Source organism: Podarcis raffonei, chromosome 1 (assembly GCF_027172205.1).
Source record: "Podarcis raffonei isolate rPodRaf1 chromosome 1, rPodRaf1.pri, whole genome shotgun sequence".
Classification (NCBI taxonomy): domain Eukaryota; kingdom Metazoa; phylum Chordata; class Lepidosauria; order Squamata; family Lacertidae; genus Podarcis; species Podarcis raffonei.
In genome coordinates, this window is record NC_070602.1 from 118,607,165 (window position 1) to 118,633,416 (window position 26,252).

Below are 26,252 nucleotides of genomic sequence, written 5' to 3' on the forward strand. Positions count from 1 at the left end.
CTATACTCCTATTGATGCAGCCCAGAATTGCATTGGCTTTTTTAGCTGCCGCGTCACACTGTTGGCTCATGTCAAGTTTGTGGTCAACCAAGACTCCTAGATCCTTTTCACATGTACTGCTCTCAAGCCAGGTGTCACCCATCTTGTATTTGTGCCTCTCATTTTTTTTTGCCCAAGTGCAATACTTTACATTTCTCCCTGTTAAAGTTCATCTTGTTTGTTTTGGCCCAGTTCTCTAATCTGTCAAGGTCGTTTTGAAGTGTGATCCTGTCCTCTGGGGATGCACAAATATTTGCCCTTAATTTTTGGAGGGGAAAAAGTGCGTCCTATAGAGCGAAAAATACGGGTAGTTCCATCCTTATTTCAAACATTGTGATAGATTGGTATATCGTGATGTTTGGCTGGCAATATACCATGATGTTGAAAAACAGATATTGCCCAGCCCTAATCCCTGTCCTATGCCTTCTATACCAAATTTCTGTCAGCGCTACTGCCAATGCAGACTCCTGGGTCCATAAGCCTTAGAAAAGATGATACCTGAGTCAACTCATGAATGGGTCAGGGCGGCTGTACCCATGTCCACTATCGCGTTCTGAAGAGCCAACTTAGCCATGGCCAACTCATTCTCCGATCACTGCCTTTCCCATCAGTATATAGTCAGCCGGGTTTCTGTACCACAAGAAGAGTGAGCAGCTGCAGTACATACAAATCTGCTCTGGCTGAAACATCTAGGACCCAGGAGACAAACCAGCTGGAAACGATTCGTTGTATTGTGTTGCGTTGCATTGCATTGCATTGTGCATCACAGGATGTGAGTTTTAAGTGCCTGATATTCTTCTTCTTATGAAATACAAACCTGCTACTGTCTCTAGTGCAAACTTCAGGTATGCCATTCGACAATGTGCACCAAGGAGCACACGGAACTACGGTCCAAGCATTCGCTTCACTTTGTGCACATTCAAAAACAGATCCTTCTGCAAAAAGGAAAGGGAAGCTCCACGGAGAGATTCCATAGAGGAGCTGAATGAAAAGATGAAGAAGCATAGCATAGCATTCAGGCCCAAAGATTCCCCATGCCTTTGCGACACCCTCCATTTAAAATAGTGATCAATACAAGCTAAATCATTGGGTCACAGAAAGCAAGTTGTGACTAATGGCCCAATCCTGTTCATATATACCCAGGAGCTGTGCACATCTTATTCCATGGGTCTCAGTCTCAAGTAAGGGTACACTGTATTCTAGCATGTCCCATTGAAGCCAATGGAGCAGGTTAGTCACTGATTAACGCCAATCAAATCAGAGCCATTGTCTATTCTGCAGATTTATATCTATCTTTGTCAGAGTTAAATGTTGCACAGTCAACACGGAGAATACTTTACAATCATCGCATCCTTTCCAATACTTAATTAGCTTGCTCTGTTGGCTGCACTTAAGACGAAACGACATGATAAATACAGCATTTACAAGTTCTTCTGAGCATACAAAACAACCTCTTGGACAACCCCCAGTCATGATACAAAACCGCTGAAAATAAACCGAAACTTCCCTTGATTCCCGTCATACAAAAGAATTGCCCACTTTGTCTACACGGTAGAAGCTGAAGAGGCAACATCTATCTATCCCGACACATATCTATATGTACAAAACACATATGTAGATCTAGAGCTTGATTGATCCCCATGAAAACTTCAGCCAGTATTTCTCTGAAGGTTGGGCGTCCAGAGGTTAGAGCATGAAACTTCAGTTGGTGGGCAAGACCAGCTCCAGTGTACAAACAAAGAGCAAGCACTCACATGCTGAGATATGCGAAGGCATGACCACATGTGAGAAAGAAATTAAAATCCGTTGCATCCTTCAAGAGTAACCGAGTTCAAAGACTGACCAAAAAAGTGTGGGTGGGAGGGTAGGTGGGACTGTCTTATTGGCTCCTGGAGTCATCCACTCAAAATATCGTGAGGGTGGGAATAAAGAGTCCTTGCTAATCAGCCGTACAGCTTTTCGGCTTTAAAAACAACGTTTTCCGTGTCGTAAATGCTTTTCCCGTTCGTATGTTCCCAGTTGCATTCGCTATTGTAGCTTTGACTATCGACCATCGTGGAGGCTGTGTAGGAAGGCGGGTTGTGTAGGAAGCACTCACGATTGTAGCTGAAGCTTTGACCATCGACGATCGAGGAGGCTGTGTAGGAAGCCGAGCGAAGGGCATCTGAGTGAGAAAAGCTGTGCCCAAGCTGGATCCTGTGTTGCTTCCAGTGTCTCCTCAGAACAGACTGGACCTATTTCAGGGAAGAAGAGGACAGAGAACAGGTTGACAAAGATGGCTGCCTCAGGTGCCATATCAGAAATACGATAATCTTTATTGTCATTGTCCCATACAGAACAATGAAATTGAAAATCTACATCAGACATTCAGAAACCAACAAGCCTGCTATCCCTGCTATCCCAGCCTGTTTAGCCCCCTAAAAACTCTGATACCCCATAATTAAATACAATATACTCCCATAGAGACTACCTTACACTGCATTTAAAACCAAAATTGCATTTGAATAGAAATTTCTCAGTTTCTCAGGCGGCTAGTCCTAGTCTTTATAACCCTGTACCTTCTTCCCGAAGGCAGAAGCTGAAAGAGATCATTTCCGGGGTGCGCACTATCCTGCGCTATCTCTGCAGCTTTCTTATGGCACCTGGAAGCATAGATTTGATCCTAGGTGGGGAGTGTGCACCCAGTTATTCTCTCCGCAGTCTTTACAACCCTGGACAACATTGTTTTTTCCCTGGCCGTGCAGCTCCCAAACCACACACACAGACCATAAGTTAATACACTCTCAACAGTACAATGGTAAAATGCCATCAACAGGTCCTTTGAGAGATTATTTTTCTGGAGGATTCTCAGAAAATATAATCTCTGCTGTGCTCTCTTCATCAGGTCTTTGCTGTTTTCTCCCCAGGTTAGGTCATCTCTCAACTCCATTCCCAGAAATCGAAACATAGAAAACGGCACACATTTGCTTTCTTCGCCCAGTGCCAGATTAAACCCCATGGAGCCCCCGCACCCAGCAAATTATCTCCTAATATGTTGGTGGTGTTTTGTTTTTTTTAAAAAAGAATTTTAATAAACCAATTTCAAGATCAAATTAATATTATTTTGATTGGCTGTCATAGGACCCATAGGCTGGTGCCTACTCTGCTTATTTGATAATCTGGCACTGTCTTCACCTTACGCTCCTAATTTCAAATAGGTTATATATTTGAATTACGCAGGGGCTCAAGGACTGGAGGCACTGATTCCATGGACTGCCTCTCCCTCCTCCTCAATTCAGGTAGGTAACCGTGTTGGTCTGACACAGTCAAAATAAATAAAAATTTGTCCAGTAGGACCTTAAATTGGTCTCTAAGGTACTACTGGACATTTATTTATTTATTTCTCCTCCTCAGTGTGAACAGCAACAGACACAATGGTGGAATCCTTCCTCATGAACTGACTCAAGGGGAGCCACACAAAGAATGCTGTTGGGTCAAGGGAGCCGTGGACTCGAAAAGGTTGAAACCCTCTGGTTTAGTTTCTGAAATTAAGTAGGTCTGGACCTGGTGACCCCTGGGTGGGAGATTGCCTGGTGACCTCTGTACAAATGGAAACAATAAATATCCCCCAAACACGTTGACCAACGTGAGATGTTCAGCATGGTTTAAAGCACCGTAGCATCCTAAACGTTATGCATCTGCACAATCTGGCAAGAGTTTTCAATCAGCAAACGTGATTCACATTTTTGTGGCGTTGATGGAAATGCCGCTTCCTGAATAGAGCTCTGTCTGCTTTCCTACCTTGTTTAAAAATACATGGGATGAAACAGATGAAGGCACACGAGGCCTGCGTTTGTTTGTAGAAGGACTATGGAAGGATGTTCTGTTTTACAATAGTTTCCGTTTATACAATATGGGAGGCCACCTGTGCAACAGGAAGCGGAGTTTACCAGCAGCCTTGGCAAAAGGTACGCAGAACCCATCCCCTCAAAGAACCGTTGACATCGGGAGTGGAAGGTTACTGAATCTGCTTTGTCAAATATTGGACGCGATAGCAGCTAGGATACCTTATGCTCGGAAATGTAAAGATGAAGAAGTTCCCACTAAATAGGAACGGATAAGGAAAGTAATGGGCTATGTTGAATCAGAAAAGCTAAAATAAGAGAATTTAATGATGGCTGGGTTTTGTGGGGGGTGTATGTGTGTGTGGAGAATGCAATCCCTTTTCGGATTATTTGAAGAAATATTCCAATATGAAGAACCCGCAACCAGGCTTTGAACTACGAGCAACAGAAATAATGTGAGATTATTGTGTCGTGATAATGATGAAAAAAGAGGGAAGATGAGGTGCAGCAAAGATGGGATAAGAATAACATCGCGGAAATGGGTTGGGAAGTTGAAAATAAAAAATAAATTTTATTATAATGTGTATTGGAATTTTATGTGCAATTTTTGGAAAACTCATTAACCATAAATAAATACCCACTAAAAAAAGAGAAAGATTAAATGTCATCATGTTGTGCTATGTGTGCAGAATGATGTTAAAAAGTAATCAGCTCCCGAACAATGCCATAAGTCTGGATTTCCCCAGACATTACTGGGGTTTCAAAGGTGGCGCTTTGTCCTGGATTTAGGCAAGTTGATCGAAAGATTGTGAGGTTTTTTTGGTGTTTTTATTTAAAAAACCCCCCCAAACCAACAACTTTCAGGGTGTCCTGGTTTTTACTTTTTGAAATATGGCAACCCTACCCTAGTATTATAATACCATCCCCATTTAGAGTGGCCTTGTACCCCACTTCATAGAGGGCCACCATCTATTCGAAAGGCTGTCGGTCTTCTGTTTAGAGGTGCCCTCTGTTTGAAGGGTTTTCCTGTCTGAGTTGGGTTTAAAGATAAACAACCATAGTAAGGAGGAGCAGGAAGAAGAAAAAGAAGAAGAGTTTGGATTTGATATCCCGCTTTATCATTACCCTAAGGAGTCTCAAAGCGGCTAACATTCTCCTTTCCCTTCCTCCCCCACAACAAACACTCTGTGAGGTGAGTGAGGCTGAGAGACTTCAGAGAAGTGTGACTAGCCCAAGGTCACCCAGCAGCTGCATGTGGAGGAGCGGAGATGCGAACCCGGTTCCCCAGATTACGAGTCTACCGGTTTTAACCACTACACCACACAGGAGGGAGCTTGAAGCTGCTGTGAGAACTAGATTCACTTGTCACACCAGTCAACTTGCTCATGGTCTTCCCTACTATGGTGGGACGTACTGGAATTCTGTTTAAATGATCGTTGTGATGTCTAAATTTCCACATCATGCAAATTGTATGTGCAAATTGCACGCACAACGGTGTCCTCTTTTGGCTTCTCTTTTTTATGGGGAGATGCTTCAGTTGCTATCCTACACCCCCCCCCCCCGTTCTCGGTGAGGCAGAAGTGGTGCGTTGCTGCACATTCATCATACTGGAGGAAACAGAAATATCCGTGTGTTTCCACAGCCGCTTATATAAACTGGGGTTTCAATATAATTTAAGGAAGTCCATGGGAGGAAAGTTTCCCATCACTTTCCCACCCCTTCCGTTCCCTGCATCCCATCCCAAATGGGCCCCTGACACTCCCCCCCCCCACTAGAAAGGGTTTTTTGGGGTGTGTGTAAGTAGCTGCTGGTCTCAGAGGAAGGGAAACTTTCCTTCCACAAACGTCCTTAAATTAACTTAGAATTCGAGCCACATAATTCCAGGAATCCATTTATTGGTAACAGACTCTCAGTGGTATTACCACTCCTCTGTGAATCCAGTACTGAATGGTACGGAAGTGTATTTCCTTCTTCAAGAGGGATTTTCCATCTCATCCCAACATCCGTTTTCTGTAGCGAATGACTAAAGGAGACCGATAACCCTAGCTTGCACAGGAGGACCAAGTAGTTTGTGAGGTACATGAAGAAATGGTCGCTGATCAAAACCCAGCTATGTGGAAGATGTCCCACATTTTGAGTCTTTTGTGGATAGCAGCTCACCATGTAGACAGAGTGTTTTTTTAAAAAATGTATTTTTATTAAAGATTTTCTTAGTTTACAAAAAATATGTGCAATGTCTCTATCTCTCTTTTTTCCTCCAAGTAACATTTTTTACAGATCTGTTTCATTTGCTGAGACATTAGGAAGAAGAAGGGGAAAAGGGGGGGGGAATGGGTGGGGTTGGGTGGCGGTGTTTCTATTACAGTGGTACCTCGGGTTACATACGCTTCAGGTTACATACGCTTCAGGTTACACACTCTGCTAACCCAGAAATATTGCTTCAGGTTAAGAACTTTGCTTCAGGATAAGAACAGAAATTGTGCTCCGGTGGTGCGGTGGCAGCAGGAGGCCCCAAGCAGGTTCTTAACCTGCTTCAGGTTAAGAACAGTTTCAGGTTAAGAACGGACCTCCGGAACGAATTAAGTACTTAACCCGAGGTACCACTGTATACTTAATATATGTAGGGTTTTGTGTCAGCATTGCTTGTGCAGGTTCTGTGCTATTCACTTCTGTTCCTTTGGTGGTGAGAGAGGTTGGGGTCGGCCAAGGTGTGGTTGTCTGCTTGTGATTGGCTGTGGTGGTCTTTGTTTTAATGTGTGAGTGGGGTGGGTGGGCGTTTGGGGTCAGGTTAGCCATATTGATTTGTATGCTGTTGGTGGATTTTTGTCATTGTCTTGTTCGGCTGTGTATGTGCTAAAGGGGAGCCATACCGGGCTGAAGGCGTCTTCTTCTATTTGTCCCCGTGTCAGTTTCAGTTTATTGGTTACAAGTAATAGAAATCACCCCAGAATTGGCCCTACTAAGCATCTTCCAAAACAATAATGCCCATTTACACCACAAATAACTCATAACGCACCTACTTTCAGCAGCCAGAAACACCATAACCAGACACTGGAGAGACCAGTCAGGAGTAAGCACGGACCAATGGTACCAAATAGTATGGTAAACAACCATGTACACAGAGTTCACAGGGCTAAAAGAAATGTGTCTCCTCAGCTTTGTGGTGGAAAATGGAAGCAAGGACCAATGAGCATTTCACACAAATGTATCATGATATGAAAGAACCTTCATTTTTAAAAGTAAAGAAATCAGTTACTGTACCTCGCCGTTAAAAAAGCAGAAAATGGTTGCCACCAACAAGCCCTGTGGAACAAAACAAGAAGCTGTAAATCTGATGAGACAAATGCACTTAATAAAATTCAGATGCAAGTAAGGGTGATTCAGAAACTCAGAGGGACACATTTTCTTGCACTGGTTCTTGGCTGCTTTCTGCACTGGTTCTTGGCTGCTTTCTGCACTGGTTCTTGGCTGCTTTCTGCAACGTTGGTGCCATTCTCTTTTACTGAAGAAGAACAGGATATTTTAATGCCACCAGAGGTGTCTGTGCAGGGAATATATTAAGTGGAAACGTCTAGCAAACCAGATCGGTAGTTGGGTTCCTACTGAGGGTATTCGGTGAGCCAACATGACAGTGACGAGGGATTGAAGATTGGAGTGATCATTCTGTGATATTATGACAGTGGAAAAAGCTGTATTGTAACTTTTGAATTCCTGCCAACCTAGCAGTTCGAAAGCACGTCAAAGTGCAAGTAGATAAATAGGTACCGCTCCGGCGGGAAGGTAAACAGTGTTTCCGTGCGCTGCTCTGGTTCGCCAGAAACGGCTTAGTCATGCTGGCCACATGACCCAGAAGCTGTACGCCGGCTCCCTCGGCCAATAAAGCGAGATGAGTGCCGCAACCCCAGAGTCAGCCACGACTGAACCTAATGATCCGGGGTCCCTATACCTTTAAACTTTTGAACAAATGTGTATTAATTTAAAGGGGGGGGATTGCCCTTTTTTTCTAGTGAGGCCCTCACTCTGAATGTTTTTCTCTTGCCATCACCAGCCTTTGCTAACTTCATTCTGACTTGGGCTGAGTGGAGTTGTAGTCCTAAACATCTGGAGTTCACCCGGTTGGCGAATGCTGGAAACACCATCAAACAGACAAAGCTGGTTATTAGGAAGAAGGTCCTTTAAAAAAAGAAAAAGGTTCCAAAGCAGCAACTGGTAAAGAGTTGAAAAGAGCTAATTTTCAGGAACGTCAGGGCCTAAATACAGGGTAGAGGGAAGTATGTTTCGAGGCTATGGTCCAGCTATACAAACACAGCTGCTCAATTTCTTCTGCCTTGCAAAATTGTGAAAAGTGGAGGTACATTTCTTAAAGGAAGAAAATGTTGGCACAACTGTCTGCTCCCCTCCCCAATCCTTGTGAATCAACTTTGTATAAAGTAAAGGTTAAAAATGTAAAGGACCCCTGGATGGTTAAGTCCAGTCAAAGGCAACTATGGGGTTCTGGCGCTCATGTTGCTTTCAGGCTGAGGGCGTTTGTCCACAGGAAGCTTTCCGGGTCATGTGGCCAGCATGACCAAACTGCTTCTGGTGCAATGGGACACCATGACGGAAGCCAGAGCACATGGAAACGCCATTTACCTTCCCGCCACAGTGGTATCTATTTATCTACTTGCACTGGCGTGCTTTTGAACTGCTAGGTTGGCAGGAGCTGGGACAGAGCAACAGGTACTCATCCTGTCATGGGGATTCAAACTGCTGACCTTCTGATCGGCAAGCCCAAAAGGCTCAGTGGTTTATATCACAGTGCCACCCGCGTTATATACTGCATATATCAACAGTGCTTAAAAGTAAGGGTAAAGGACCCTGACAGTTAAGTCCAGTCGCGAATGACTCTGGGGTTGCGGTGCTCATCTCACTTTACTGGCTGAGGGAGCTGACATTTGTCGGCAGACAGTTTTTCCGGGTCATGTGGCCAGCATGACTAAGCTGCTTCTGGCGAAACCAGAGCAGTGCACGGAAACGCCCTTTACCTTCCCGCCGGAGTGGTACCTATTTATCTACTTGCACTTTGACATGCTTTTGAACTGCTAGGTTGGCAGGAGCAGGGACCGAGCAACGAGAGCTCACCCCGTCATGGGGATTCGAAAAGTCGACCTTCCGATTGGCACCACAACGCCACCCTATCAACAGTGCTTAAACAAAACAAAAAATTGGAATGCATCTGACAAGGCTCGCAAGGGGCATTTGGATCAGTTATTGATCATCACGAGCACATCACTCCTATTTTATTTTATTTTTTGACATTCCTGTACCCCCAAGTGCAAACTCCACATGCAGATTTGATACCTGATAGTGTATAAGGATATGCATCACATAGTCATAAATCTCTTCGGCGATAGGGCCCACGGGCCGCCAGGGAAACAGTACAAATTCGATGCCCAGAAGTGGCACTAAAATGAGGGTGGCTCTGACAGCCTTCATGTAGAGATTGGATTCTGCTTGGTGGGTGACCTTTAGCTTGGTGATCAATACACGCACAATGTTCAAGAGGAAAAAAAGATTCACCTACAAGGGAAGGAGAAGGACAGTGTTAACGTGGATAATTTTGTCATACAGTATCGACACTAAGGAGAGTGTTGTCAATCTGTGTGGATTGTGTGCCAGACTGCACTTGTTTTGGGGGAGGCTCCATAACTCATTGTGAAAATCCTATTGGATTGCGGGCAATTCCATGGCAGAACAATCGCAGCATGCACAGCTCTGCCAGTTTATGGAAGCCAGGGCAGGATGCTGGCAGTAGGGGTAGGGAATTTTGCATAACTGTGGGCCAATTTTTGGGGCATTTCAGGGGAAATGGAAGATTATTGGCTACTCTAGTAGACACACATACAAGCTCATTTTGGCTGTTGGTGGAACACAGCTAGCAGAACATCTATGTTGATGGAGATTTCTGGGTACACATGGGCCTCTGGTGGCCCATGTGTATACTGATGGCCCAGTATAATTCTGCCTGAGGATGATAGAATCATAGAATCATAGGCCTGTAGAGCTGGAAGGGACCCCAAAGGTCATCTAGTCCAACCCCCTGAAATGCAGGACTCTCAGCAAAAGCATCCATGGCAGATGGCTATCCAACCTCTGCTTAAGAACCTCCACGGCAGGAGAGTCCACCACTTTCCAAGAGTGCCTCTGTTCCACTGTTGATCTTCCCCTCTTGCACTTGTGCTGACAGCCAGCCTCAAAGCAGCTGCAGGATTGCAGTCTAATAAGTATTTTTTTTAAAAAATAAAAACTATTTGGCAATTAAAATTGCAGTGTATATCAAAATGATTATTTGATGAAATATGAAAGCAGGCCATTTTGCACCCACTGTCCAGAACACTGAAACTTTTCAGCAAGCATTCTTCTTACAGAGAAGCTAGTTAGCAGAAATATAATAACAACACACACACAAACACACACACACACGGTGCATGTGGATCATCACTACCAAAAACCCCAAACTCAGGCAAGAAGTTGGACTGTAAACCCATGGGAAGAAGGAATATTGTCTCCATCTATCTAAACAGGTTCATCTTGCCAGATTTATGTGTCCCAAGGGACAGATGAAGGACAAATTCAGCACCTGGGACTGAGGCTGCCAACCCCTGCTTTAAAGCTTACTCCCTTTTAAGTAGGAAATCATGCTGGTCCTCATGAAAGCCAAGACATAAAACCAGGATTTTTTCTTAAAAAATAAATACAATATTTTAAAAATTCATACCAATAGAGCAGCGCAAATAGGACCATGGACGATGTACAATAGATTAGTCTCTGAACTGATCCAGCAGCTGCAAGGGAGAAGAAGAAATCAGAATTAGGGAAGAAGAATAAGAATCTGTCTTCTCTCTCATAAGAGGCGCTCTTGAGATTTGTTCCAAAGATAGAAGGCTGAATTGCGTTTTGACTTACTTGTCGTTGTAATATAGGATCCTTGCTACAGCATGGATGCAGGCCGGAATGAGCGGGAATCCTGCGAAGAGAAAATGGGATCTTCGTTACTAAGAGAAAGAAGCAGCAAGGATTCCTCTGCTGCCACAGGAATAAGGGCCGCTGAGAGGTCACCATCTCCCCTGAAGAAGGTTGTGGTCAACGGAAGTCCAGGCTGGCCCAAGCCGTTGGCCAGAGAATGAGATCATCCTCATTTCCCTTCTTGTCAAAAAGACCTCAGCTTTAACTGCCAGACAGCAAAACTGAGAGGAAGCAGACATTGGCCAGAGGAAAGACAACAGGAACAAGAGCGGCTGGGTTAGTATAGAACTTCCATCCAAAGCAAGTGCACAAAAAGGGGAAATCATCCCAGTGTTATCCTCTTAGAATGAACACCTGAGAGATGCTGGAACTGAGGGACTATAGGGAATTGACGGAAAGGACTGGAAGTTTCCGAAACCAGGGGAGGAGCTGATGGAAGAAGACTGGAAAATTTAAAGTTCTTATTAAAGTATATACCAAGCTTAAAGTTCATATGAAAATAAAAAAATATTTTTTTTGAGGGATAGAAAAACGGTGGATTGACACTTCATGGATTTAGCAGAAATGTTATGAGAAGTTAAGCATCTATAAGTTTTAGCTTTAAGGTTAAAATAAGGTTAAGAAAATTATGTTATGTATAATTTGATAGAGATTTAAGAGAAAGATGGAAAGGATTTGCTGAAATTACCAAACAGAAGTGGAATACAAGAAGGGAGGTGAGAGGAAGTCGAGGAAACAAGTGAATGAAAGAAAGGTTGTGTTTTGAAATGTTTTTTTCTTTTCTTGTATTGTTGCATTATTGTATGTTGTGCTATTGTGTTACTATTTTTGGTTTGTTTTATCTCTGTTGTGTTTTTCTTTTTTTTTTGATTTGTTAAAAGTAATAAAGATCATTTTTTTTTTTAAAAAAAGAGAGATGCCGGAACTGAGATCTGGCTGAAAAAAAGCCCTCAATCACCCTACCTCCACATTAAAATGTATGACTTCTTAGCAACTGGGGATCAAGGATTCCGTTCACATTTAAAGGTGAGCCTACCAAATCTGAACTCTCTGAAGCCGTACGCAAACAGACACTGGAGGGAGACCAAACTGTGTGCGGGCAAACTACCGTATTTTTTGCTCTATAAGACTCACTTTTTCCCTCCTAAAAAGTAAGGGGAAATGTTTGTGCATCTTATGGAGCGAATGCAGGCTGCGCAGCTATCCCAGAAGCCAGAACAGCAAGAGGGATTACTGCTTTCACTGTGCAGCGATCCCTCTTGCTGTTCTGGCTTCTGAGATTCAGAATATTTTTTTTCTTGTTTTCCTCCTCCAAAAACTAGGTGCGTCTTATGGTCTGGTGCGTCTTATAGAGCGAAAAATACGGTGCCTGTCCTTATATCGAATTCTAGCTCAACCAGGGACTCTGGCTATAACCTGAAGACCACCTGATCTTCCATTCCCAGATCTTTACCGCGAGGGTAAAGGTAAAGGGACCCCTGACCATAGGTCCAGTTGTGGCTGACTCTGGGGTTGCGGCGCTCATCTCGCTTTATTGGCCGAGGAAGCCGGCGTAGAGCTTCCAGGTCATGTGGCCAGCATGTCTAAGCCGTTTCTGGCAAACCAGAGCAGCGCACGGAAATGCCGTTTACCTTCCCGCCGGAGGGGTACCTATTTATCTACTTGCACTTTGACGTGCTTTCGAACTGCTAGGTTGGCAGGAGCTGGGACCGAGCAACGGGAGCTCACCCTGTCGCGGGGATTCGAACCGCCGACCTTCTGATCGGCAAGTCCTAGGCTCTGTGGTTTAACCCACAGCGCCACCCGCGTCCCTCTACCATGAGGATAATAGTGTGTTATTCCTCAAAACAAGACGGAAGTCTGTTTTGCAGATAGGAGCATGCACCCGAGTCAAGCGATGCCACACTGTAATTCACCTTGATGTTATTCTGTGCCAGCGGAGTCAAAATTAAAAAATAATAAATAATCATGTGCAAACTTGAACTTCCTTGAACAAAATGTCCCGAAACACCCTAAAAACAAATTTATTGTGAGACAAGGTTCTGTAGAATAGTGCCCACTTGATCAGATGCAGGAAGAAGTCTAGATATGTGACCATCTGGCAAAAGCAGCCTCTATCCCATGAAAACACATTCCCCAATAAATCTGTTAATCTTTAAGGTGTCATAGGACTCTTTGTTGTTTTTGCTCCGCAGTTGCCCGTCTGGAATTCTTCAAGAGAACCGCAAAGCAATTTCTGTTTGGGAAATGAAAAGATGTTGTTTGTTCAAGCTCCAGTTTTGGCACAACCGATTCTTTTATTTAATAAACCTCACTTGATTGAATAAGCCTGTTTAAGTTACTTGGTAACTCAAATGTGATCTTAGCCTGAATATGGCCAGAAGGATAGATTAAAAATTCAATTGCTAAGCCCATGAATTTTCCCAGATTTCACATGCAGTTAGGCAAACTTTTAAGTGCTTTGCTGGAGTGGAGCCCATGAAAGAAAAGCACGGACAAACTTCCTTCCTTAGTGTTTATGGATTTGTTTTGTTTTGTTTACCCAAAACAAAAGAAAACTAATTACAAATGGGCTGGCACCAAGCTTTGCTACCCCTGGATGATGGAAAGGGTGAATTGTAAGTGCTGCATCAATGAAGCATCCTTATACAGATATAAAAAACCTCTGTGAAAATGCTTTTTTAAAAAATGTTTTAAATAATAAATAATAATAATAATAATAATAATAATAATAATAATAATAATAATAATTTATTTGTACCCCGCCCATCTGGCTGGGTTTCCCCAGCCACTCTGGGCGGCTTCCATAAAAACCAAAAATACACTAAAATCACACATTAAAAACTTCCCTGAACAGGGCTGCCTTAAGATGTCTTCTGAATGTCAGGTAATTGTTGATCGCTTTGACATCTGAAGGGAGGGCGTTCCACAGGGCGGGCAACACTACCGAGAAGGCCCTCTGCCTGGTTCCCTGAAGCTTTGCTTCTCGCAATGAGGGAACCGCCAGAAGGCCCTCGGCGCTGGACCTCAGTGTACGGGCAGAACGATGGGGGTGGAGACGCTCCTTCAGGTATACTGGGCCGAGGCTTTATGGCTTTAAATGTCAGCACCAATACTTTGAATTGTGCTCGGAAACGTACTGGGAGCAAATGTAGGTTTCGGCGGCCGCTCCCAGTCACCAGTCTAGCTGCCGCGTTCTGGATTAGTTGTAGTTTCCGGGTCACCTTCAAAGGTAGCCCCACGTAGAGCGCATTGCAGTAGTCCAAGCGGGAGATAACCAGAGCATTCACCACTCTGGCTAGGCAGTCCGCAGGCAGATAGAGTCTCAGCCTGTGTACCAGATGGAGCTGGTAAACAGCTGCCCTGGACACAGATTTGAGCTGTGCCTCCATGGACAGCTGCGAGTCCAAAATGACTCCCAGGCTGCGCACCTGGTCCTTCAGGGACACAGTTACCCCATTCAGGACCAGGGAATCCTCCACAGCTGCCCGCCCCCTGTCCCCCAAGAACAGTACTTCTGTCTTGTCAGGATTCAATCTCAATCTGTTAGCCGCCATCCAACCTACAACATTGAATTTCCGTAGCTCATTTTCGCCATCTAGTGTCATATATGTATATTGCACTTTACAACACACTTAAAACCTTTTATTTGCAGCTGTACAGCTGAGTCCCCAGATTCTGAACTAGTGAAGCCTTTAGACTTAGCTTGCAGTTCCCTTCTCATCAGTAAAACGAATCTATAATGCCAATGTAAGGTGAGAGACATGTTTATAAATGAAGAATGATTTAAAATTAAACCGTTTATGTTAACACTGACACCTTCTAGACGATAAATCAAACTCCGATTGATCCCTGTGGAGTCTAATTAAAAGTGACTCATTATAACGTCTGTGTATCTGAGCCTGCCTCAATCAAAGCTGTCAGGGATGTCTATGTTAAATAGTTATTAAAAGCTTTAAAATTAAAATAAGGCACATGGTTCTGAAAAGCACAAAAATAGATTTTCGGAAGCTACCCACCATGCTGTGCCACGTACTTTAAAACAGATACTCCAAACCATTATTTATCATATTCAGATTATCTTTAGCATTTGGCCTGGGGTAGGACCTTGAGTTTGTTCCTTTGACCAAGGTGACATTTTTGTCCACGGGAAAAAGGCTCATGGGAGGATTGTATGATAATCTCATAGGATACTCTGATACTCTTTCTGAAGGGCTGTGATGGTACATAATGGAACCCTCATCCGATTCCTCGCAGCCTCGGGCCTTAAAGATGGAGAAAGTCATTTAAGAATGAAGACCAAAAGATCCAGCTTAGAGCAAGCCACGTTCTCGCTCTGGGGCAGGAGCGAGGGTGTCAGATGGCTCTGTTCAATCCACAGATGACCCAGCCATCACTGCTATTAAATCTCCTAATCTGGAAATGGCTTCTGAAGGAGCCGGGTTTTTATTAACTCACAAACTTATAATTAAAAAATATATAGCAAGGTAGAGTACAGCACGTAAGGGTAAAATCAACAAACGATCCATAGAAACATAAATAAATATCAATAAATACCGAATAGTTAAAAGGGGGGAAAGCATGTCGTAAAGCAGAACTTTCCAAACCACACATTAGTGTGTTGGCTCTGTTGTAAACAAAAATCTGCCCTTTTCTCCCTTATGGGGTATCCAAGAGCCCATATAGAGTCCTTACATAGGTTCCCTATTGGTAGGAGAAAATAACAGAGGCCAACCAGAGAATATTGAGAAGCAAAGCAGCTAGTAAGCCTGATCTTTATTGATATGTAGCAACAGGGTGCTCCCCTCACACGCAGGAAAGGAGGAGGAACTCAGAACAAGTGCGCGCCTGCCTTTATATGGACAATTTAAATTCCCTCCCTGGAGTCCAAGACCACCCCCAGAAACATCATACCTACATCACAGAAGGAGTGTAGCTCAATACCCCCCCCCATACATCATGCCTATATCACAGAAAGGGCGGTCTACAGAAGAAATCTGAGTGCTTTGTTTACCTCCTGTCTGCCAAGTTACCTGTTTAATGGTCACTTGACTGGATTGCCTGGGGAGCCTGGTCAGTCTTTTGTAATGATAAGTACTTAGTTCCTAAGCCAAGACACAGGCTCACACCCTATTCATATCTTAAATGTACCCTTAAGACAGGATTTGTGAGGAAAGAGACAATGGGGAGGTTTCCCACTTTGACCTTGCAGAGAAATAATTGAGGTCAATTTGTTCAGGACTTTTTTCTGTGGGGTTTTCAGACATGTGATTTATATATTTATGTATGTGTTTGCTTGGTACATTTATGAACATTTATTACATATCTAAGACCTTAAAATTCTTAACACAGCTCTACTGCGAAGGTGCATTGCATGAACACTTCCCGTGCTCCTCCCGAGGCTGGAAAGGGGTTAGTTTAGCCTCCGGTATGCTAGTCAAGAGGGACGCGGGTGGCACTGTGGGTTAAACCACAGGGCCTAGGACTTGCCGATCAGAACGTTGGTGGTTCGAATCCCTGCGACGGGGTGAGCTCCCATTGCTCAGTCCCAGCTCCTGCCAACCTATCAGTTTGAAAGCACGTCAAAGTGCAAGCAGATAAATAGATACCGCTCTGGTGGAAAGGTAAACAGCATTTCCGTGCGCTGCTCTGGTTCACCAGAAGCAGCTTAGTCATATTGTCCACATGACCCAGAAGCTGTACGCCAGCTCCCTCGGCCAATAAAGCGAGATGAGCACCGCAACCCCAGACTCGGTCACGACTGGACCTATGGCCAGGGGTCCCTTTACCTTTTATGCTAGTCAAATTGAATTGCTGTGTCGCGAAAAGCGTGTCGCCAACATGAAAAGTTTGGAAAGCTCTGTTGTAAAGGCTTGTCTAAACATCCCCCCCCAGTGGAAAGGTGGGGGGATAGTTCCTGTTGAGTCTCTCCAGAGGCAGGAAGTTCCACAGGTCAGAGCATGACACACTGAAAGCCAGATCCCAAGTGAAGAATAACCAAACCTGCTAAGTCCCTTAAAGGCTGGTCTTCTGATATACTTTCTGCCAACTCCCTGCTAGAGTGCTGCAAAGATGCAGTTTTGAGCAGGAGGTGCTTGCTTAGTTTGTCTGTGTGAACAGCAGATAAAAGGTGGAACACCCTGGGAGAGTAAAAAGCAATGGAAGTTGTTTTGGTCCATAAGAAAAATAAAAAAAAACCTAAAATTCAAAGAGGGAGGGGCATAAACAACTAGTACACTACGGGCCACTGAGTCACCGAAAGAGCTCATGTGACAGGACCAGGAGCCATCTTAAATCCAAGTTGAATTTGGCTCTTTTTGTGGATCAAGTTCCCCAGTGTTTATGCTCACAGGGATAAGGCAGTTCACATGGGTCTAATTTTTCTTTAAACAGAAAAGTCCAAAAAGCTAACTGGATTAACTTCAGAAATTTCAGCCTACAGTCTTCAATACTGTTCTCCGCATCAGGTTTTTCATCTCAATAATTTTATTTTTTTTGCTTTCCTCTGAGAACAAAGCAGGTCAAGAGGAACTGCTGGAAAAATAGAAGTTGGTTCGACCTCCTACCATAGGAATGGCGAGACTTCTTTGAAAACAAACACTCATTCCTGTATAAACACCTTGGAGATCAGAAACAATGAATAATTACCCCCGAATGCCTTTTCACAATAGAAGACTATTTTCTCTTCACAAAAGAGGAGCTGTTTCCTGATTAGGCTAAATGTGCACTGTCTTTTTTAGCCAAGATAAAGATGGCTGCCTAAATGCCACGGCAAAGGTTTCTTCGCCAGACTAAAACAAAGGGGCAAAGAAGATTGACATTCTAAGTTGACTCTGGTTTTATTTCTTAGCTATGAGAGCAAAGCAGAAAGGCTACCAACTTCCGACTTTCTCTCTTTGAACACAGAGCTGGAGCGCAGATTGCCATATTTCAAAAAGTAAAAACCAGGAAACCCCGAAAGTTTGACTCGCCTAAGATCCAGGACAAAGCGCCACCTTTCAGGAATTCCCCCTGGACTTCAGTTCCGCCTTTGAAATCCCAGCCATGTCCTGGATGAGAGAGTCGTTGCCACTGTCCCTTCCTCAGTCAAACACTTCTTCCCGATCCATTACTGATATTTCTCCCATAATAATAATAATTTATTATTTATACTCCGCCCATCTGGCTGAGTTTCCCCAGCCACACTGGGCAGCTCCCAATCAAGTGTTAAAAACAGTACAGCATTAAATATTAAAAACTTCCCTGAACAGGGCTGCCTTCAGATGTCTTTTAAAGATAGGATAGCTGCTTATTTCCTTCACATCTGAAGGGAGGGCGTTCCACAGGGCGGGTGCCATTGCCGAGAAGGCCCTCTATCTGGTTCCCTGTAACCTCACTTCTTGCAATGAGGGAACCGCCAGAAGGCCCTCGGCGCTGGATCTCAGTGTCCAGGCTGAACGATGGGGGTGGAGACGCTCCTTCAGGTATACAGGACCGAGGCCGTTTAGGGCTTTAAAGGTCAGCACCAACACTTTGAATTGTGCTCGGAAACGTACTGGGAACCAATGCAGATCTCTCAGGACCGGTGTTATGTGGTCCCGGCGGCCACTCCCAGTCACCAGTCTAGCTGCTGCATTCTGGATTAATTTCAGTTTCCGAGTCACCCTCAAAGGTAGCCCCACATAGAGCGCATTGCAGTAGTCCAAGCGGGAGATAACTAGAGCATGCACCCCTCTGGCGAGACAGTCTGCGGGCAGGTAGGGTCTTAGCCTGCGTACCAGGTGGAGCTGGTAGACAGCCGCCCTGGACACAGAATTGACCTGCGCCTCCATGGACAGCTGTGAGTCCAAAATGACTCCCAGGCTGCGCACCTCTTCCAACTCTTGCTCCCATTCTCCCCCACCCACTGTGCACTCCATGCAAACCCTCTGAATTAGAGATCCCTCCTCAGAGAGAGGAATTATGGACAAGTTTACCCTTAGGGCACCTCCACTGCTTTGCTGTGACATCCGCAAATTACAATGTAAAGTGACAAAACTGTTCAAAGGCGAATGGCAATGGCATTGTGACTGAGTCCCTTATGTGGTTATATAATTTGCATTTAATAAATCCCTCCCCTGGGGGATTTCCTCTGGGTTTTTTTTTTTTTACATTGCTTTTAGGATTCGTTCCTTACTGATTTATTGTGGCCTCCAATGGACCACACATTTATTTTTATTATGACTAGCCATTTTAAAATGAGGAATATATGAGGAAAAAAGATGTCAAAATTAAACCAAAATTTGCAGCAGCCACCGAGTGGTTGTGGTGCAGGCTCTCCTAAGGTGTCCTCAATTCACTTAGAGCAGAGTTTTTCCAAACTTTTTAGACAGGCATCATTTCGTGACACAGCGATTCAGTTTTGCTAGCAAACCGGAGGTTAAACTAACCCCTTTATGGCTCCTGTTATGTTTGTAATTGTGTAAATCTTGTCATGTTGTGAGCCACCTTGAGCATAATTGCAACTATGGAAAGACAGCATACTGCCCAGTCCCTGACAGGGGCTTGGGAGGGGCTGGAACAGATGGAATTAGACGGGCCAACCAAATAGTAGACGGCAGGAGCAGCAAAAGGCCAGCCAGCCAGCCATTTGGAGGTGGCCTCGTCAGGGCCGTCTTACCCACAGAGGTTAGTGGTGCGGGGCGCCGGGGCGCCAAGTTCTGGAGAGCGCCAGGTGAGCGTCCTGGGAATACGGAACGAGCGCGCTGAGTGAGCGAAGGTGTGTGTACAGCTCCCACTGAGCGTCAGTCTCCCCCCCCCACTTTAGCCTGCAGGCGCTGAATTCTGTGGGGTGCCAGATGGCTAAAAGGGAAAAAACCCGAGTCGTCGCTCAGCGGGAGTGCCGTACGCGCCCTCGCTTGCTCGGCACAGGCCTGCTTGCTCTGTGTGCTGCCTGCCGTGGCCACCATGGCATGAAGCAGCCAGCTGCCGCGTCCAACCTCCGCCTCTTCCCCGCCGGAGGAGCCACCCTCCAGCCGCTGCCCGCCCCCTCCAGCCCTAAAAAAAGGTTGACAACTGTGGGAAAGGGGGGGGGGGCGCCGGAGGGATCTTTGCACCACAGCGCCTGATATGCTTAAGACTGCCCTGGGCCTCGTGTTTGGTGGATGGGAGGGTGTTGGGCACACAATCTGCCACCTGTCTCAATCCGTGGCCTGAACCATGTGCTTCGGGACAGGCTTGCTTGAACCATGGCATTGCAAATCTCTTAAATGAAAGCACCACTATGCTTGCGCTCTCCAGCGGATATTGGCACATCTTTGGGATTTAAGAAGAAATAGAAGGAGGAAAATAGCATACCCCATCCGAGAAGGTAATACCACAGTAAGTGTTGCTTTTCTGCAAATACAGCCACCACAATGAGCGTGTGCAGGTAAATGCCTTCACAGAGCATCCAGAAGTAATTGCAGATCATTAAATAAAGATGGAAGAACTGTGCCACTTTGCATGTGATCTACAGGGGAAAAATACCACCAGAATGATGTCAAATCATTTGAAAAGCAGAAACAATCAAATAAGAATTGTTTGAGGCATTAATTTTAATGTGAAGAAAAATATTTTAATTCTGCCCTGTTTTGAAATAGATACATTTGTAACTTCCAAGTGCGGTGTTAATGCTATAGGCTTGGGTGCTAAAATAGCTAAAATAAACTTGCAAAAGGAACGTTTCCTATTGTGTCCTCTTGCCAAGCAGACATGCTCTCCAGCGATTTGAAGGTCAGGAGGCCCCAGGATAGATAGGGGCAGGGACAAGGTGGCAATGAGGATGGCATGGTGGAAACGTGCTGGCATGAGCACCGGATTGATTCTGCTGGTGCTTTAGCACTGCACCAACCTGGCCATTTCCAGTCTCCATCCTGGTATGCAGCAGTGACCCAGCTGGAGCGAGGTCAGGTATAATAATAATAATAATAATAATAATAATAATAATAATAATAATAATTTATTTATACCCCGCCCATCTGGCTGGGTCCCCCCAGCCACTCTGGGCAGCTTCTAACAAAAGACTAAAATACAATAACCTATTAAATATTAGAAGCTTCCCTAAACAGGGCTACCTTTAGATGTCTTCTAAAAGTTTGGTAGTTATTTTTCTCTTTGACCTCTGGTGGGAGGGCGTTCCACAGGGCGGGTGCCACTACCGAGAAGGCCCTCTGCCTGGTTCCCTGTAACTTGGCTTCTCGCAGCGAGGGAACCACCAGAAGGCCCTCGGCGCTGGACCTCAAGTGTCCGGGCAGAACGACAGAATAAAAAGGTAAAGCAGAATGGCCCTTCCTTGCCCTCCATCTAATCTGTAGGTATCAAATTTGCCATCTAATTACTTCTGATGGAAAAAGACTCACTTGCACTGCCTATCAGACTTTTGAGACTGGAAGGCTGCTACTTATGAAACAGTAAAACAACCAAAGGCCTGCCCACTTACTGGATTAGCTTTAACCAGCTGTTGGTTGTTGGCAACTCCTGTGAGAGAAATGACTGTAACGATGGAGTTGAAAACAAAAGAGAAAAAGAGATTTTTATGCAAAGTGATCCTCTGGCAACTCAGGCTCCTGAAAGGAAACATACACAAGAGGAAATTAATGTGGCTGGTCAAGAGATTTGCAACAGTAGCAATGCAGTTATATGCTGGAATACAGTAAACCAAGAAAGGAGCGAGCATTTTCCTGTGCACATCCCTTTGTAGTACAAGCAATCAAACTAGGAAGCTTCCAATTAACCACCGTTTCCTGTTTCATTCAAGTCGGGAAACTATGGCTACTGCACTTCAGCACAAGCCATGGCATCAAAACAACTTCAGACCATGGTTTAAGTTCCTGGTTTGTTTTGATACTGATAACCATAGTTTCCTGGCTAGGATAAAATACGAAACTATGGCTTCCTGGTTTCGTTGCTTAGGCTATGAAGGGAGGAGCAATCAAGCCGTATGGGCAGGGAAGAGATTCATTCATATTTTGGCTTACTGAGCTGAGATATGAATGTTCAAACATGGTCGATGTAAATTACCGTTAAATGTGAATGCCTCAGTAAAAATTAAAAAATGACAGTCGCCATTGCCAATAGTTGTTCAAAATAATTTTAGATGTGAGAAATGGAATGATTTATAGGTCATGGTGATTTATTAGTGTTTGTTTCCATAATAATAAAACTATACAAAGTCAGGGAAGAGCAAAATATAAACAGAATTATACTTACTTAAAATAGGCGAATATGCCAAGGGAAATCAAAAGTGAAACTATTGAAAGGCTATGACCAATGATAGTGAGATAATACAAATTCAGAGCTGTCTGCAATAAAACACAGAGAAGAAGATGAAACCACAAAGCCCACGAACTAAATAGGTACATAGCATTCCAAGGTAACACAACTAGTACAAAATAGGATATTAGCAATAGTTCGTCTCACTACTGTGACTGTCTACACCAGGGACAGGGAATCTGTGGTCCTTCAGGAGTTGTAGGATTACAATTCCCATCATCCCCGACCAGACTGGCTGGTTTCCAGCAATATCCAGAGGCCACAGTTTTTCCATTCCTGGCCTACATGTTTAGAGTCCTAAAACCAGCTTCCATGGTTGGGCTATCTGAGTCACCATTAAGAACCATCAGGCTGGGGGCATGAAGTCAGGGCAGATTCAGTGGTGGCCTTGCATCTTTAGATATCCCCCTCCAAGCACCTCATTTGCCTCCCTCATTTCAGGGAGTAACCCTACACATGCCTGTTCAAAAGGTCCATTGAATTCCGTGCTGCTTACTCACAAATAAGAATGGTAGCTGTTATGTACTGAGTTGAATAGGATCCAAAATGCAGCAGTCTGATTGGTCTTAGAACAATAGGATTCAGAATGCAGCAGTCTGATTGGTCCTAGAACAATAGGATTCAGAATGCAGCAGCCTGATTGGTCCTAGAACAGGGGTCTGCAACCCGTGGCTCCAGAGCCGCATGTGGCTCTTTTACACCTTTGCCGCGGCTCTGGGGCGGATACTAGCGAGGGAAGGAGGTGCATTGTGCGCCCCGACACTCCCCACTGTGGCGGGCGATGTACTGGCTGTGACGTCGCATGGGGGCGGTGCGTGCGTTAGTCACGCACCATCCCAACGTCATCTTCCTGCCCGCCCGCCCGATACATTGTAAGGGGCATGTACGCTGGTCACTGCATTGAAAGGGGGCATGTACGCTGGTCACTGTTTTGAAGGGGAGTGAAGAACACACACACACAAAAAGGTAACTTGTTAATTTAACGTTTATTTCTATGAGGAGGAGTAATTCTGAGGGGTCAAACAAAGAAATAATAAAAACGTGACAAAAAAGTTATTTTTATAATGACGAGTTTTGCGGCTCCCAGTTTTTTTTTCTTCGGAAACGGGTCCAAGTGGCTCTTTTTGTCTTAAAGGTTGCAGACCCCTGTCCTAGAACAATCGGATCCAGAATGCAGCAGTCTGATTGGTCCACAGGAGCCACCCAATCCAGCTCCAGGTGGAAGTGAATCCACAACCTGATTGGCCTACAGGAGAATCCCGGAATTAGCCAATCACGTGGGGCTCCTTGTGTAAATAATGTATATAAAGCAGACATTCTGGGTGAACTTCCATTCCTCCTCACCACTATGAGCTGAATAAAGAGCATGAAATCCACTCTTGACTCCAAGTATATTTCAGTAGCCTTAAGCCCAGTGGTGTAGCGTGGTGGGCAGTGACCCGGGGCACAAATTTCTGAGGGGGCGCAACAGGTGCCCTTACAACAGGCTTCCTCATCAAGGCCAGAGCCATTGGCCAGGACTTTGGGGCTGGGCGGCAGCAGGGCCTGGCTTCTCTTCATGGCTGGAGAAGGGATGCCTGCATGCGCCCCACCCCTGAGCCGAGAGGGAGGGAGGAAGAGCAAGGCAAGAAAGCACTGCTAGAGCCATGTGCATTGCCTAGAGAGCCTCACTGCAAGCACAGAAAGGTGAGGCGACATAGCGGCACTCCTAGCTTTGTGTTTCTCTGCCTTATCTCTGCTGCCAGGTTGGGGCTAGTTTTAGAGAAAAGACTCGGTGGATTAGACACTGGCCAGCGAAGGGACTGACCGCTGCCCCACCCCGGGTGCCAGCAACCCAAGCTACGCCCCAGCTCAAGCCCGCAATAGTTTTCCATTTCGCTGAGATTCTTGTTGATTTGCCAGGTGTTTGTTTTTTTAATCTGTTTTCTTCCGCTACCGCTTTCAGTAGTTTATTACGTGGTTTTGCTATATTGTTGTTGTTTTTTTTTGCTGTCAGGCACATTGGACACCGAGCTATAGGGCTAAATGATAAGCTCCTTCAGATCCAAAGACCCCCGAGGCCCCCTCCCCTCCCACCTCCACGCCAATAAAAGCTGTAACAGGAATCATGTTTAGCTTTATTCAACTTTGCTTATTTGCAGAGTAGTTTCTTTGAAGCGGGGGGGGGGGCACACTGCATTTTGAGAACAGCAGCCATTATTTCATACTGCAATCTTTTTTTTAAAAAAAATAATATACTCGGCTGCTGTTGCATAACTTGAGTTTACTTTATTGAGTACAGCTATGCATTAAACTTGATCCATCTCATATTGAGCCCATTACAAATGTTCTGCAAATGAACGTGCTGCTAAAGTGCTTCGATGAAATCCATGTGTACCGCAAGAGGATCTTAAAACGGCAAATGAAAGACACCTAAATAAACTGTGATTGACATACTGAACTAAAACTTTTCAATCAGTGTTTTTTTAAAAAAAAAGAGAGAGAGAGAAGGAGAAATAAATGGAAGCTGGTGCAAATGCAGATGAGATAATCTGATACTCATGGTAAATGGCAGAATATACCGTATTTTTCGCTCTATAAGACGCACCAGAACACAAGATGCACCTAGTTTTTGGAGGAAGAAAACAAGAAAAAAATATTCTGAATCTCAGAAGCCAGAACAGCAAGAGGGATCCCTGCACAGCGAAAGCAGCAATCCCTCTTACTGTTCTGGCTTCTGGGATAGCTGCGCAGCCTGCATTCGCTCCATAAGACGCACACACATTTTCCCTTACTTTTTAGGAGGGAAAAAGTGAGTCTTATAGAGCAAAAAATACGGTATATTTCTGAATTAATCACATCTGTATCAAGCTTGGAGTGGCATCTCTTGCATCTGTTTGCCGACATTCACCGATTGGCAAATAGCGGTTAAGGGACTACGTTGTGGTTCTCAGCATAAACCACTTAGGACATTGACTGGGAGTTCCCATAGCTCTTCTTGGTCCCTAAAACTCTCTTTGGGAGATTCCCAGGTTCTGTGCTGGTGAGGCATTCTAGGACTAGTCCAGTTCTGCTGATGGCTGCTTCTGCCCCCCGTGCCAGAAAGCAGAGCTGGCCTCCATGATCAACACAAGTCCAAAAAATGTATTCACTTTAAAATCTGGCCTGAGTAGCTTGTGACGCGTTACGATGAACTGGAGCCTGCCTCTGGTTATTGTTGCTTGCTGGGACTTATCAGCACAAAGTGAATCACCATCAAAGACTTTGCAGGTTGCATAAACATGGGTTAGGGCATGGGTAGGCAAACTAAGGCTCGGGGCCCGGATCCAGACCAATCGCCTTCTAAATCCGGCCCGCGGACGGTCCAGGAATCAGCGTGTTTTCACATGAGTAAAACATGTGCTTTTATTTAAAATGCATCTCTGGGTTATTTGTGGGGCACAGGAATTCATTCATTCCCCTCCCCATATAGTCCGGCCCCCCACAAGGTCCGAAGGACAGTGGACTGGCCCCCAGCTGAAAATGTTTGCTGATCCCTGGGTTAGGGTATGTGAAGTTATGCTCAATTCTGAGGACCACAAAAGGTGCAGGCTGGTTCTAAACAGAGATTGCTGCATGCCTGCTTCTCCATCCTTTATTTTACAAGAGGCTCTCATGTAACTTTGAGATCATGAGCACTTAGCAGGTCAAATCTCTCTCTCTCTCTCTCTCTCTCTCTCTCTCTCTCTCTCTCACACACACACACACACACACACACACACACACACACACCAGTTTGCAAGGAAGCCACAGGGTGATCAAGGCCTATATTAATAGACCTTGCAAAATCCAGGAGACCAACTGCACTGTAACCCAATAGGAACTTCATGGGTCTCAAGCTGTCATGAAACGAAATGTGCTTCCCAAACATCAAACACCTTTTATAGTTGGCTATGCTCCATTCAACAGAACAGCTTGAAGATTAGGATGGCGGGGCAGGGTGAGGGGAGCTTCACTCTTAAATGCTCATTGGTAGGATTTGTCGTCTTGCTTGTTCCATGGAACCAGTGGGCAGAATGGCCCAGCACTCTTTCACAATCACTGCCCCTAGGCTGTTGGTCCATTATAGTGAACGGGGCACTGGTCTACCAAGCT

The 26,252-nt window shown here is 44.9% G+C and overlaps 1 protein-coding gene across 2 annotated transcripts in view; it reads right to left on the bottom strand.

Moving 5' to 3' along the window:
• Positions 1-867: 867 nt before the first annotated feature.
• The window catches only part of CALCRL (calcitonin receptor like receptor), a 91,614-nt gene continuing 66,229 nt past the window's right edge, over positions 868-26,252 (bottom strand). For both annotated transcript variants that reach the window (XM_053360034.1, XM_053360041.1), the window contains exons 6-13: positions 22,077-22,168; positions 21,307-21,433; positions 20,184-20,337; positions 10,809-10,869; positions 10,621-10,687; positions 9,204-9,422; positions 7,125-7,166; positions 868-2,273 (exon numbers count right to left, since the gene is read on the bottom strand). In XM_053360034.1, the coding sequence (XP_053216009.1) occupies positions 1,983-2,273; positions 7,125-7,166; positions 9,204-9,422; positions 10,621-10,687; positions 10,809-10,869; positions 20,184-20,337; positions 21,307-21,433; positions 22,077-22,168 (1,053 nt within the window). In that variant the 3' untranslated portion in view covers positions 868-1,982. The remainder of the gene's footprint in view (positions 2,274-7,124; positions 7,167-9,203; positions 9,423-10,620; positions 10,688-10,808; positions 10,870-20,183; positions 20,338-21,306; positions 21,434-22,076; positions 22,169-26,252) is intronic.